This window comes from Nematostella vectensis, chromosome 1, assembly GCF_932526225.1.
Source record: "Nematostella vectensis chromosome 1, jaNemVect1.1, whole genome shotgun sequence".
Classification (NCBI taxonomy): Eukaryota; Metazoa; Cnidaria; class Anthozoa; order Actiniaria; family Edwardsiidae; genus Nematostella; species Nematostella vectensis.
This window is the reverse complement of record NC_064034.1, coordinates 15,980,524-15,995,030: the sequence shown is the minus strand read 5'-3', so window position 1 is coordinate 15,995,030 and position 14,507 is coordinate 15,980,524. Positions and strand designations below refer to the sequence as shown.

The 14,507-nt window shown below is 39.6% G+C and overlaps 2 protein-coding genes across 2 annotated transcripts; both read left to right on the top strand.

The window, feature by feature from the left end:
- Positions 1–74: 74 nt before the first annotated feature.
- On the top strand, positions 75–8,605 carry LOC5511137. Its single transcript, XM_048727585.1, is given in 11 exon segments — positions 75–87; positions 259–269; positions 394–444; positions 2,772–2,886; positions 3,709–4,205; positions 4,760–4,921; positions 6,680–6,867; positions 7,116–7,234; positions 7,757–7,855; positions 7,989–8,080; positions 8,489–8,605. Coding segments are annotated over 11 exon segments (1,464 nt in total).
- A 1,533-nt stretch (positions 8,606–10,138) lies between these two features.
- Positions 10,139–14,233, top strand: LOC5501646 (26S proteasome non-ATPase regulatory subunit 6). The gene is made up of 7 exons (XM_001622866.3): positions 10,139–10,342; positions 10,723–10,928; positions 11,562–11,707; positions 11,967–12,295; positions 12,925–13,093; positions 13,351–13,428; positions 13,594–14,233. Exons 1-7 carry the CDS (start codon positions 10,198–10,200, stop codon positions 13,688–13,690), a joined length of 1,170 nt encoding a protein of 389 aa, XP_001622916.1. The 5' UTR covers positions 10,139–10,197; the 3' UTR covers positions 13,691–14,233.
- The last annotated feature ends 274 nt before the right edge of the window (positions 14,234–14,507 follow it).

Here is a 14,507-nt window from a genome sequence, read left to right as displayed (position 1 = left end):
TGCAGGTATGCTTGTTTTCGACTTTGGTAAGAAAAAGCAGTGTGGTTAGCATTTTTTTTATGCATTAGATCAAAATGGCTAAAAGAGGTAGGAATACCCATTATCACAGCTGGTAAATTAACTGGAAACACACTCAATCACCGAGTCACGATACCACAGCACTAGTTATCATGCTTGTTCTTGAATTTTAAAAACAACCGGATGCATATGATTTGCACCATAAGAACATCCTATCAACCTGCGATTTCTCCTTTTAAGAGTGGTTAAAGGTACTTAACGACCATTTTATATCATAACGGGCAATCGAGTCAAGCGAGGTAAAATCAAGCACTTTGCGTAATCAGATTTGAATGTATGAATGTCTTTTTTGAATTTTTTTTTTATTGTTTTCAGGGAATGGATAACACTAACCCCAGCACCGAGGGAGAAAAGCCTGAGAGCCAAGTAACAAGGTGCGTGTTTTGAAAACGAGCCACAATCGAGAGTTTGAAAGTGTGCGCTATTCTTTTTATCGATATATAATCAGCAGGGCCGACCATTTAATGTCCAGAATAGATTTTTCCTGTTTGATATTTTTTTTCGCGACAAATTGGCTTGTTCGATATTCTTTCGAGAGACCGACCTAGTTCCAGCTGGCTTGAGTTTTTGGTTTTTATTCCAGTCTTTTCTCACGAAAGTTTTGCAATCAGCACATTACAAGCTGACGAGCTTTCTTCTGCCATTATGAACCAGCTTGTTCGTAGTTTAAAAAAAAAGGAATTCACTTCAACCTCTCTTAGTTTGATTCCGTTATTTTTTGATCGAAGTATATTCCTTCCGCTTTCTGGGGAAGGTTTTACAATAAACGCAGTCTCAAGCTTTCATTTTTAACATCAACTGATTGCAATTCAAGAACAATGCAATCCCATTACGCCTTACTTTGTTTGATTCCTTTAATGTTTTTTTTTTCTTCCAAAATCCTTTTCCAAATCAATCTGTCGGGCAAACGCAAGTTACCATAATTGCTTTAAAAAGCGCCTCCCCCGAATAAGTACCTCGCAATTATGAAAATATAAGTAAGCGCCCTCCCCCGTATAAGCGCCTCGCAATTATGAAAATATAAGTAAGCGCCTCGCAATTAAGAAAATATAAGTAAGCGCCTCCCCCGTATAAGCGCCTTGCAATTATGAAAATATAAGTAAGCGCCTCGCAAAGGGTGAAAATATAAGTAAGCGCCTCCCCCAAATAAGCACCTCGCAATTATGAAAATATAAGTAAGCGCCTCGCAATTAAGAAAATATAAGTAAGCACCTCGCAATTATGAAAATATAAGTAAGCACCTCGCAATTATGAAAATATAAGTAAGCGCCTCGCAAAGGGTGAAAATATAAGTAAGCGCCTCCCCCAAATAAGCACCTCGCAATTATGAAAATATAAGTGAGCACCTCGCAAAGGGGGAAAATATAAGTAAGCGCCTCCCCCGAATAAGCGCCTCGCAATTATGAAAATATAAGTAAGCGCCTCGCAAAGGGGGAAAATATAAGTAAGCGCCTCCCCCGAATAAGCACCTCGCAATTATGAAAATATAAGTTAGCGCCTCGCAAAGGGGGAAAATATAAGTAAGCGCCTCCCCCGAATAAACACCTCGCAATTATGAAAATATAAGTAAGCGCCTCGCAAAGGGGGAAAATATAAGTAAGCGCCTCCCCCGAATAAGCGCCTCGCAATTATGAAAATATAAGTAAGCGCCTCGCAAAGGGGGAAAATATAAGTAAGCGCCTCCCCCGAATAAGCGCCTCGCAATTATGAAAATATAAGTAAGCGCCTCGCAAAGGGGGAAATATAAGTAAGCGCCTCCCCCGAATAAGCGCCTCGCAATTATAAAAATATAAATAAGCGCCTCGCAAAGGGGGAAAATATAAGTAAGCGCCTCGCAAAGTGAGAAAATATAAGTAAGCGCCTCCCCCGAATAAGCGCCTCGCAATTATGAAAATATAAGTAAGCGCCTCGCAAAGGGGGAAATATAAGTAAGCGCCTCCCCCGAATAAACACCTCGCAATTATGAAAATATAAGTAAGCGCCTCGCAAAGGGGGGAAATATAAGTAAGCGCCTCCCCCGAATAAGCGCCTCGCAATTATGAAAATATAAGTAAGCGCCTCGCAATTAAGAAAATATAAGTAAGCGCCTCCCCCGAATAAGCGCCTCGCAATTATGAAAATATAAGTAAGCGCCTCGCAAAGGGTGAAAATATAAGTAAGCGCCTCCCCTGAATAATCCCTCTGGTCTGAATGTGCTGATGGACTGCCTACCTATCGTTGAAAGCTTGTTTGTTATGGTCTTGGGTAAGATCTTTTGCCCCCTTTTAATTTTTATCTAGAGATTAAAAAAATATTTTGTAGAAAGCGCCTCCCTCGAATAGGCGTCTTATTTGAATCATATATCATATTATATCTTATCATATAGCTAATCATATTTTACGTATCATATAGCTAAAGTAGTATGCGCACTATGATTGGCTTATTAGGTTCTATTCCTACTATTTGAGAAAGAAAGAGAGCTAGCAAAGAGAACTAGCAAAGCTTTGATGCTCCGACGGATGCTATAGGGTGCTGCAAATCTTCGGACGAAAGCCTTAGAACTCACACCACCACCATCACCACTACCACCTCCACCACCACCACCATTATCATTATTATTATAAATATTTGTTTGTTTGTTTGATTAATTGTTTTTTTCTTTATTTATTTATTCATTTCCATTTTCTTTATTTTCATTATTTTTCTCCTTCAAGGAGAGACTGGATGAAACATTTCCGGCCTTATCAAGTAGATATTCTAAACTCAGAGGAGGGGTCTCGAAGCAGCCAGAACAATACTACGTCCGTGTGGGTACGGAGAATCCAGACGGTAAAGATCCTAAGCGTCTCAATCATCTCGGTGCCAGGGCTACTCACGTTCGTTAGCATAGACACGCACCGAGCTCTGGAGACCATCAGAAAGGAATACAAAGAGAGATACAAAACGGTATCTTATTAAGGAATCTTCCAATTCTATGCTTTTTCCATATGATTCCTATAACTACGCACCCCATCCTCAGCCAATCCTGGGTACGCACGTGTTGGAGGGGGGGGGGGGGGGTAACTACGCACCCCATCCTCAGCCAATCCTGGGTACGCACCTGTTGGGGGGGGGGGCAACAGAGCACAAAATTCCTATGTAACAATTACAAAGTGTAGAAACCTACCACCTTTAAAAATATCCGACACTAATTTTTTTACCCACAAAATAGCTGATTTATTATCTTTAACAATTTCTCAAGTACTAATATTACAAGGACTCGACTTTTAGCTGCACGACATCGTAAAGTTGTATAGGATTATGCCCCCAATACGCCATCCTGCTTCATGTCGTAAGTATTGAACCCAGAAAATGCCTGAAAACGTTTTTTGTCCCCCAAATTATTTCGGGTCACTCGTTGTGCTAATATCCAAGCACCGCTCTGCCCCCTACCCCTGGGGTACCGTATGTACAGATGACTAGCAATCAATCAATCCAAATCATTGACTGGGTTAAACAATGGAAAACCACTGCTTTTGCTTTTAAAAATAATTTTGATAATTATAGAAATAGGACATAGTAGAATTTAGGATACATACCTTCGTTGCCCAAATAGCTACGCATGTCACAGGTTTCAAAGGTTTTGTACTAAATTTGGTGTCATTTTTTCAGGCGTAGAGACAAGCATACTCCTTGCAAAACTGATCCACTCTCTCCAGATAGAAAGAGGAGCCACGGTGCTTTGTATCAGTTCCCCTAACAGCTCATCCGTTGGTAATGATCTGCTCAAAGCCCGCTTGAATACAGACAAAAACATCAAGAGCATCATTAACTGGTCAGAGGGTCAGCAATCTTTGCAAAGTCGAGAAGTATTCATACGAGATGTGACCGATTTTAGAAGTAGAGGAGAAGTAGGGAATTGCGTGTTCAAAATGACCATTCAAGATGCGCTGAATTTCTATACGGGATTGATCGACACAATGATTGAATGGCTTATTGTTACCATTAAAAACAACAAAGGAGAGAGTACGTTATTGCAGTTGCTAGGATATCGGATGTTCCTTATTGCTAAGGAAAAGACAGGTCTAGAGAGGAAGATGGGCGGGTCGTACTTCTCCCGCGGGTACTTCAATAAGACAGAGGAGCTGATCCTTTATTCTGAGCATAACGTCATTTTTTTAGAGTTTATTTTATTTTCTGCCTCGAAAAAGGAGGCTAATTATATATATATATATGATTTCAGATCCATATATATCTGATATATATGATTTCAGATCCATTTTACAGTGAGGACACAGAAAGCGGGCCATGCTAGACAATTTTGACCAATCAGATTCGACGTTGTTTATTTGACCTCGTACGTGTAGTCGACCGTGGGAAACTTGGGCCGTGCGGGCCTTATCGGATAGCTCTTTTGGGCATGATTGCTTTAGTATTTTGCCTATTTTTCTTTCACATTACACAGAAATATACCTAAGTTCTGCCGGATAATTCATTGCACAGCGTGTATATCGAAAGTAGTCCTCTCAGAATATTTATTACTCTTCTATTTTTGTCTGTCGATTGAGCGTGGGAACACCCTAACCTGATTGGCTGGAACTTTTTTTTCAAAATGTTTACGGTGTTCAAGCCGAATCTGATTGGTCAAAGGTGTTAAGCATGGCCCGCTTTTTGTGTCCTCGCTGTAAGTTAGAATAAGTGCTAGCTGGTTTGCTGATCTCAGCATGTGCTAATACAAGATTCTCTCGATAGCATTGACGGCAGTGAAAAAAATCTCATCATACGTGCGGTTACCCTGTGTGTGGTAATAGTGCTAATCTCAGTCCTCTGTGTCACGGTCGTGCGCATGACCAAAACCATTGAAACGTACAGCTTGAACAGGTCCGTTATCTCTATATGTGGGGGGCTCCCGAATGGTCACCCCAAGATTTAGCCTCACCATCACCTTTCGCTTCACTTTTACCCATGCTTATACCTTCACCTTCACCTTTACTTTTGCCTTCACCTTCACCTTTACCTTCGCCTTTTCGTTCACCTTCGCCTTTACCTTTACCTTCGCATTTTCCTTTATCTTTACATTAACCTTCACCTTTACCTTCACCATCACCATCACTTTCACCTCAGCTTCACCTTTACCTTTACCTCCTTCACCTTCGACTTCACCTTGACCTTCGCCTTTTTGTTCACCTTCGCCTTTTTCTTTATCTTTACCTTAACCTTCACCTTTACCTTCACTATCACCATCACTTTCACCTCAGCTTCACCTTTACCTTTACCTCCACCTTTACCATTAATTTTAAATTTACTTTTACCTCAACCTTCACATTTACTTTTAACTTTACCTTTATCTTTTTTACTTTTACTTTTGCCTTCACCTTAACTTTTGCCTTCTCCTTTACTTTTACCTTCACCTACACCTTTATACTTTTACTTTCACCTTTACCTTCAACTTCACTTTCACCTTAAACCTTAACTTTCACGTTCACCTTCATATTCACCTTCATCTTTACTTTTACCTTTACCTTCACCTCCACCTCCACCTTCACTTTCACCTTCATCTTTACTTTTACCTTTACCTTTACCTTCACTTTCACCTTAACCTTAACTTTCACCTTCACCTTCACATTCACCTTTATCTTTACTTTTACCTTTACCTTTACCTTCACCTCCACCTTCACTTTCACCTTTATCTTTACTTTTACCTTCACCTTCACTTTCATCTTAACCTTACCTTTCAACTTCACTTACACCTTCACCTTCACCTCCACTTTCACCTAATCTTTACTCTCACCTTTACCTTCACTTTCACCTTTACCTTCACTTTCACCTTTACCTTCACTTTCACCTTAACCTTAACATTCACCTTTACCTTCACTTTCACCTTTATCAACACCCCACCTTAAAGTCCGTTACAGTTGTTTTGTTTTTGTTTTGAAAAATATAACTTACCCAGCATTGTTTGATATCGTAGAAATGTCAAACGGATTTAATTCACATGCATGGGCTTTTTATAGCCTACAAAACCACGCGCACGCAAATCGGATCGACTGGCTTTAAACTTCAATTTAACTTAAACTTCACCTAAACCTCCACCTTCACCTCTACCTTTACTTTTGCCTTCACCTTCACCTTTCAGCATTCCGTTGTTTTACGTTTCGGAGCTTTTTATCGCTGTCCTTGTAAATTACACTTCCCTCACTCCCCTATTTCAAGGTCCTGACTGTGACTGACACGGGGAATAGGCAGAGGTTAGCAGCTCATCAAAAATAACTGCAAAGAGAATCCGAGATAAAGAGATATATAGGTAGAAGAACTAATACTCGTGAAGTTGTGAACATTAAACTCATTTACCTATGCAATTAAACCCGACACACAAAAAAACTTACTAACTATATTAGTGAGTAATACCAATTTACCTAAAAAGACTGAATACTCCCTTCGAACCGATATCTTTCGACAGTGCCGCTTTCAACTTTACTTTTACCTTTACCTTCATCTTTATCCTTACTTTCACCGTCACCTTAAGTTAATCTTAGGAATGGAAGCTGGGGCGACTTTATCCAGAATTGCAACCATAGGCTGAATTGCTCTGGATTTACATTACACTGGGTCTTATTCCGAATGCTATGTCCTTTTATCATAGCGCACTGATGAGCTTTTATCCGCGATGTTTCCGCGCACCGTGGCAGAGACTTTGAAACTCGGTAAGAAAGTACCCTCTGAGTATTTTGACAACGTTACCGTCTTCTTCTGCGATATCGTTAACTTCACCAACATGTGCGCCATGATGTCGTCCATGTCAGTTATCCAGATGTTGAACGATGTATACAGGTAAGTGTAACGTGATTTTGTTATAAAGTACTCACCAAGGCTTGACACATGACCTCACTAACCCCATGATGTTAACTTTGTCTGTCGGTTAGACTTCCCTCTATGTTCGTGAAATTTCATTAATCTCCCTTTTTCGCGTCTGATTTTATTTCTCCAAAACATCGCGTTATCTTAAGTATTTGTTTCGCTATGTATCGATATACCGATTTTGGACCAGCCCCTCTTATCTGTTTGGGATGTCGTTGCAGCATATATGACAATCATATTGACAAGTACGACGTCTACAAGGTAGAAACGATTTGAGACGCCTACATGGTGGTCAGCGGGCTTCCACTGCGAAATGGGACCAAGCACGCGGACGAGATTGGTCTAAATACCACTTCACTAAAGCCAACAAAATTGTTCTCACCTTGTGCCGCCACCCGTTGAAAGTTTGAATGTTTTTAATCACGTACAAGCGCCCGGTATAAATTTAGCCGCTGTCCAGATTTTGTGGGCACACGTAAAATGAGTAAGGACTGTCCAGGACCATTTGGGAGCCGTTTTAGTAAAAGCTACTTTGATATTTTTTTTTTGATGAAATAACGAACTTTTTGATGCTTTAGATCGATTTTATACCAATTTGTTGCTCAAAAGTTGCCAAGGGAGGCAAAAGTTGCTCTAGGTGGCTGGTCCTACGAAAAGTTGCTCAAAACGCCAAAAGTTGCTCAAAAGTTGCCCAGCACAATCTACACATGCCTAGTGGGGGGCTGACTGTATCAAGGTAGGGGTGGTGTCTGGTTTGTTTTGGTGGAGTATTTCGCTCCTTGCCCTTCTTACATTTGTGAAGGACCATAAGGAGTTAGGGGCGGCCAAAGGGAGTAAACATCTCGATTTTGTTTCATTGTAGGACTTTGTGTGGCGGGCGTGGTGGGGTACAAAATGCCTCGGTACTGATTATTTGGGGACACCGTCAACACAGCTTCAAGAATGGAATCCACCGGGATGCGTGAGTAGACGGGGAACCTGCCCAATAGGGCTTGTACGACTTTGCCTTGAGAGTTCCTAACAAGTTCAGTGCAAGTCACCTGTTTTTTTTAATGTTTTTCGATTTACTGCTGTTATTTTTTTGTACTTTCTAGCTCAAAAAGTTCACATCTGCGAAAGCACTTACGATTTGCTGACACAATGCAACAACTTTAATATGGTATTTCGCGATACAATCGAAGTGAAGGTAAAAAGCAACCATATTGTTAGATTACAACTTGAGAGGTTACAAGGAGTAGACACTGTTCAACTTTAAACGATGGATTTACTTCGGATTTGAAATTAAATTTGTTTTTTTTTTTAGATTATGGAAGGCTCAAGAACGTTGTTTTAGGACTTACGCGATTCTGATTATCGATTGTAAAACGACGTATTTTTGGTAGCGAGAGATTTAGTCGCGGTTGTTCTCTTCACATGTCCATCCGTCCACCCTTTGGCCCAACATCCCCCCCCCCCTCTTCCCACTCTTCCCCTCTGTCCCGGACCGCGACCTGAACCCCACTGAACCCCACTTTGCAAGAAGTGCAAACGGGTATGATTAACTTTGATGACGGTCATGTCAGGTTGAAATGCTGATGAAAATCTTGCTTATCAGGGAAAGGGTCTAATGAAGACTTACTGGTTATTGAGTCGCATCGTCGCAAGTGACATCAAAGATAATTTATCAGGAACACAGAACCATGGTTTTGCTCAAGAACTTGGATTGGATTAACGCCCTTTGATGATCACCTCGGATAATACGAAGTGTAAAAGAAAAAAAGAAAAATGCAAGAGGATAAGAGAGAGTCGAAGGTTATACCGAATGATCTTTTATCGTTTAAAGTGGATTTCAGCAATCTTTGTATATGTAAGCCACGAACAAAACAAATTGTAAAACAATTGATGTCATGTTTGTGCATTCCCTAACCCCAGGCGCGGATCTTGACCTATTTACAACAACTATTTACGCATTGTCACCAGTCTACTTCCGGAAGGCACACGGAAACCTCAACCGTTATTAAAGCTGCATTATCACCAGTTTACTTCCTGTAGATTATGTAAAAATCTCCGATTATTTTTACGGAAAACACGAAATATATTTCAAAATTATAAAAGCAGTAAGTCTATTGGAAGTTTCTTTGAGGATGTGATTGATAATGTAGAGCGATGGCCTATTTAATAGCCAAATAGCGCGGATTCTAATAAATTTTGTCTCCTCTGAAAGATTCGTTTTGCCGACGAAAACCTCAACCGTTAAATAGGTCAGAATTTGTTTCTGGATCCGCGCTGTTCCCGTTGAAAGATGAATTAAACGAAATATTGATAACCAACCTAAAAAATAAGCATGCTTTTATTTTGTTCTTGCATTGACATTTATGAGCCCAGTGCTTCCCTTTTCACAGTCAGCGTGCAACTTGATTGCGTGCTTCTCGAGCATGACGTATTTACTCGAATAAGCCCCTCCCTCGAATAAGCGCCTCCCTCGAATAAGCGCCTCCCTCGAATAAGCGCCTCCCTCGAATAAGCGCCTCCCTCGAATAAGCGCCTCCCTCGAATAAGCGCCTCCCTCGAATAAGCGCCTCCCTCGAATAAGCGCCTCCCTCGAATAAGCGCCTCCCTCGAATAAGCGCCTTCCCCAATAAAGCCCGTCAATAAAACGCGTATGCTTGAGAGCAGCGGGAAATGTAGCATTAAGGCCATTTTAGGCCCAAAACCAGGTGGGGTGGTCTAACTTCCACCTTATTGATTCAAACTTTAAACCGATCGAGGTTTAAGTAAGATACCAGCCTCTAGGGAGCACTTAAACTGGCCATATCTCATCAAGATCAGCGGGGGGGGGGGGGGGGGGGGAGGGGAGGAGCATGTACCGCCTTTGCATGGTCCTGTCGCGGACACGCCCTTAGGTGTTTTGAACAAGAAAAATTTTGAAGGTGATTCTTAAAATTACCCAGAAGTCCCTAAGGACGAGACAAGGCTGAGCGACTGAGCCTTCGCAAGAGACCATGAAATTACCCAGAAGACCCTGGGGACGAGATTTTTTTAAACCTTTTTAAAAGTTGAATCGTGAAGCTAACGAGGTATTTTAGAGCTGAGCTCATAAAACATGTTTAGGAGACTGTAAGAAACAGTTATTCAATACTTTTTATATGTTCTAAAAAAACGGGGAAAAAAGAGATATATTTCTAGACCATATAGAATATCGTACATAAAGTACCCATCTTTTGAAACCGTACCGCAGGCGCATGCTAGGGTAACCGAGCCTGATAATTTGCCTGGTTCCATAGTATTTCAGACCGGCGAAAGAAAAAGAAATAAAAGATCACGATGCCGATCGAAAATCTAGAGGAAGAAGGCCTTCCTAAGAATCCTAATCTAGAGTTAGCTCAACTGAGGTTTGTTCTAGTTAATCCAGATGGTGTCGACAAGGAGAAAGCGAAGAAAATGTTGCTAGATGTAGTAAAAGCGAAAGGTACAGTTTTGCTTAGTCACTTTTGCTTTATTCTTGACTTGTATAAGAATTTACCTAAGCATAGCCAGGCGAATAAGGATACTCATATCATATTACGAAAATACTGTTTTGGTATGTGGATGTTTTACAAGGTTATATCTTTTGCCCCGTATTTTGTGCCAACGTGTTTTGTACTCAAGTCTTGATTTCGATGTGGTTACAGTTTATTGTGCTTTTGTGTTTTATTAAGTATATGTCGAACAAATGTAAGCTTACTGTACGCATAAATATATATGTGCCTTTCCTTGACTTTGTCATTTAGAAGGGGTCTAATACCAAAACCTAGGTAGAATTATACATGTGAGGAAATCCGTTATTCTTCATTGTATTATCACCTCCAGACATGGCTCCATTCTATGAAGAACTGTGTGCAGAATTCAAGTGGCCCGTAGACAAACCTCTCCTAGAGAAAATGAAGCAGAAAAACACTGAAAAACTAGAAGAGCTTGACAAGACTCTCAAAGATGCTGAGGAAAATTTAGGGGAAACTGAGATTAGAGATGCTTTGTTTGCTCGTGGGGAATATCTATGCAGTATTGGAGACAAGGTACTCTATTTTTAAAACTTGATCCTAGATATATTTAGGCAATGCCTACAAGTAGAGCTCCAAAATTCAATATTTTAAAGCTGGAAGTGTAAGTAACTCTTTATTTGAACATTTATGTGTGGAATCCATTCATGACCATGGAAACTATTGTGTGATTTACCTTTCTGTAACTATGGACTTCTACAGATCCCACTTTAAAATTATGTGTTGTTTAATTACTTGGAGAGCTGCAGAAACTCAGTGGCACTACTTCTCTAGCCGGTAGCTAGGGTTACTGTAAATAGCCTTTATATGCTGTACCTTTTTTATTGCTTTTATTCAATACCAGAACACAAACTATTTGGAATAATTTCAAAATAACAAAAAAAAAAGTTCGTTCATTGTCAATCAATTTTGATGAAAAAATATTGCAGTTGTTTCACCAAATCAGCCAATGGAAATAGATGCTTTTTCACACTTGGTATTTTTCTAGGACGACAAAATGGTGGCTGGCAGAGGTTCTTTAAATCCCAAGTCAAGTTCTTGTTGCTTGAAGCACCAAAAATTCTCAAGTACAAAAACCTTATTTGGCTAGCACTACAGTAACTCACTCGTCCCAATTCATTAAGCCTTGAACCTTCTTTTGTGTTTTAGGAAGGGGCCATTACAGCATTCAGAAAATCCTATGACAAGGCTGTCGCCCTGGGGTACAAGCTGGATATATTGTTTTATAGAATTCGCATTGGACTGTTCTACTTGGATAATGACATGATCACAAAGAATATATCCAAGGCAAAGGAGTAAGTCATCTTGATAACCAAGAACCAACTTTGTTTTCTTACAGATCTTTGAATAAATTTCAATAATATAAGAATACATTCCATAACTCAAAAAATATATATTTTATTGACTTGCTTCAAGTGGCACAGTTGCTATAACAGCAAAGCCATTTGTTGGAGGCTCTTTAAAGAAAAAGAAAGTTTCAAATACATTATAAGATTATTGAATTTCACATTAATAAGGGAAAGCAGTGAATGCAATCTTGTTATCCTTTTTTAGATTAATAGAGGAAGGTGGTGACTGGGACCGGCGTAATCGTCTCAAGGTGTACCAGGGCATTTACTTCATGTCTATACGTGACTTCAAGGCAGCTGCATCCAACTTTCTGGAAAGCATATCTACATTCACATCATACGAGTTGATGGATTACCAGACTTTTGTCACCAATACCATCTTGACTAGTATGATCTCCCTGGAGCGAGTTGACTTGAGGAAGAAAGTCATTAATGGGGCAGAGATCCTTGAGGTTCTACATCAACTGCCTGTTATTAAGCAGTTCCTGGTGTCTTTGTATGAGTGCCACTACAGTGAATTCTTCACTGCATTGGGTAAGTTCTGGAGTACTACTCTAAATGCACCCTGACACACCACTTCCCTCAACTCTTTTTGATACACTTGTGAAGCCGAGGATAAAAACAAGCTTTGCCATCTTGTTTACTGTACAATTTTGACACCTGAGCTCAGTTTCATGTGTGCGTTGCAGAGTGTTGGAAGTAGTATGGAAGGTAAATACATGATTCACAAATCTCGGGTCATGTTGGATTGTGTATGAATAGTACTAAAAAGAATACACTATATGTAGAGTATGTTATAGAAGTTTGAATAGAAAGGCTTTTTAACTCTTTTGGGTCATGAGTGATAGGATAATTTAGTGGTGGTTATATATGTATAATTTGTTACTTTGTTTAAAATGTTATATACATTATTTTTGTGTTTAAAAGGGTAGAGTATTTGTATGCATGGTTGATGTGTTTAGAATAGTGTGTATGCCTTGTTGTTAAAATGGTATATGCCAAGTGTTGTGATTGAAATGATAAATGTTTCATTGTTTGATTATGATGTATGTATATGCCTTGTTGTTGTGTTTAAAATGATGTATGCCTCATTGTGTTTATGACGGCATTATGCCTTCCTGCTGTCTCATGTTGTGCTAATTATGCCTTGTGTTCTACTCAAGCTCAAGTTGAGCAAATGCTAAAGCAGGACAGACTGATGTCCCCGCATTATCGGTACTACGTTCGTGAGATGAGGATCCTGGCTTACACTCAGCTTCTGGAGTCCTACCGTAGCCTCACCCTACAATACATGGCCAATGCGTTTGGTGTCAGCGAGGAGTTCATTGATAAGTAAGTGTGCAAACTAACCCTACAATACATGGCCAATGTATTTGGCCTCAGCAAAATGTGCATTGATAAGTATAAGTGTGCAATTATGTGACACACGATTCAACTACATCTCTCTTATCTACAGATTGATTGGTTTGTAGAGCATTGATGAACTTAGATAATCACAGATTTGAGAAGATTAGAAATAACTTTACCATCCAAAACCAGTATATACTGTATAAAGGCATCTCTCTAAAGCCTGTTATCTTAATCTGTAGGGAGCTGTCCCGCTTTATTGCTGCTGGAAGATTAAACTGCAAGATCGACAAAGTGGGTGGCATTGTGGAAACAAATAGGTAAGTCCTACTTCTCTTTATAAATCTTCTTTTGTTGTGAATGATGATATTCTTCTCCCAAGAGAATTTGTAGTGTCTGACTTTTTTTTTACTTTTAAGAAATGAACAGAAGGGTTAGGTTTCCCTGGGTCCGAGTTTTTTTGACTAAGTTGATATATCTTTCAGACCGGATCACAAAAACTGGCAGTATCAGGCGACCATCAAACAGGGAGATCTGCTTCTCAACAGGATCCAGAAACTCAGCCGAGTTATCAACATTTAGGTTAACCACTACTGGCCTGAACCTCGGCATAAACAGCAACGTCATTTTTAAAGCAGCTTTGTTGTGCCAAATAATGTTGTGCTGTTCAGCATCTTGCTTCTTGTCTTGGATGGTATTGGAAGTTGTTGGCCAACACTTTCTCAAGCTACAAAACACTATTATGTCAACAAAGTTTAATGAGTTAACGCTTCAGTGTTGTGTTTATTGATTAACTATTTTTTTCCTTTCTTTTTGTGTTTGGATGGTGTCGGCAGGTGATGGTACTATTGCAACACTAAAAACACAAACACAAAGTTTAAAAAAGTTGGGCTAGTGTGACATTCATTTGTTGGTCTTGTACATTTTTTATGATGAAAATATTGATACTTTATGGTAACTGTTGAACGACTCTGTGAGATGAAATATTGTGTAGGTCGAAAGTCCTAGCCGGCTGAGAGCACTAGAATAATAATGCAACGAGCCTTGTATAGTACTTGAACGCTTAATCTATATTTCTCTTTTATTGTACACCATTTAAAATAAATATATGTTGAAATGAGCACACATCATGCTGTACTTTCTTGTTTGAACATTTTGTCCAATTTTTAAAAATTCGTCAAAAAGACCATGCATAGCAGTTCTCATTTGTATTACACTTGCATATGACAGGTTCTGTGTTGCACAAATCCCCTGAGCTGTTGTGAGGGAATGCTTATAATCCTTAATTAGCCACCCTTTTATTAATTAGCAACCCTTATTAATTAGCCACCCTCTTATAAATCAGCCACCCTCTTATTAATTAGCCACCCTTTTATTAATTAGCCACCATTATTAATTA

Excerpts from the sequence above, each read along its gene's own strand:
- LOC5501646 (XM_001622866.3), top strand. The coding sequence starts at position 10,198 with ATGCCGATCGAAAATCTAGAGGAAGAAGGCCTTCCTAAGAATCCTAAT. Across the intron at positions 11,708-11,966 it reads AATATATCCAAGGCAAAGGA|ATTAATAGAGGAAGGTGGTG; the intron begins GTAAGTCATCTT and ends ATCCTTTTTTAG. Across the intron at positions 13,094-13,350 it reads AGCGAGGAGTTCATTGATAA|GGAGCTGTCCCGCTTTATTG; the intron begins GTAAGTGTGCAA and ends CTTAATCTGTAG.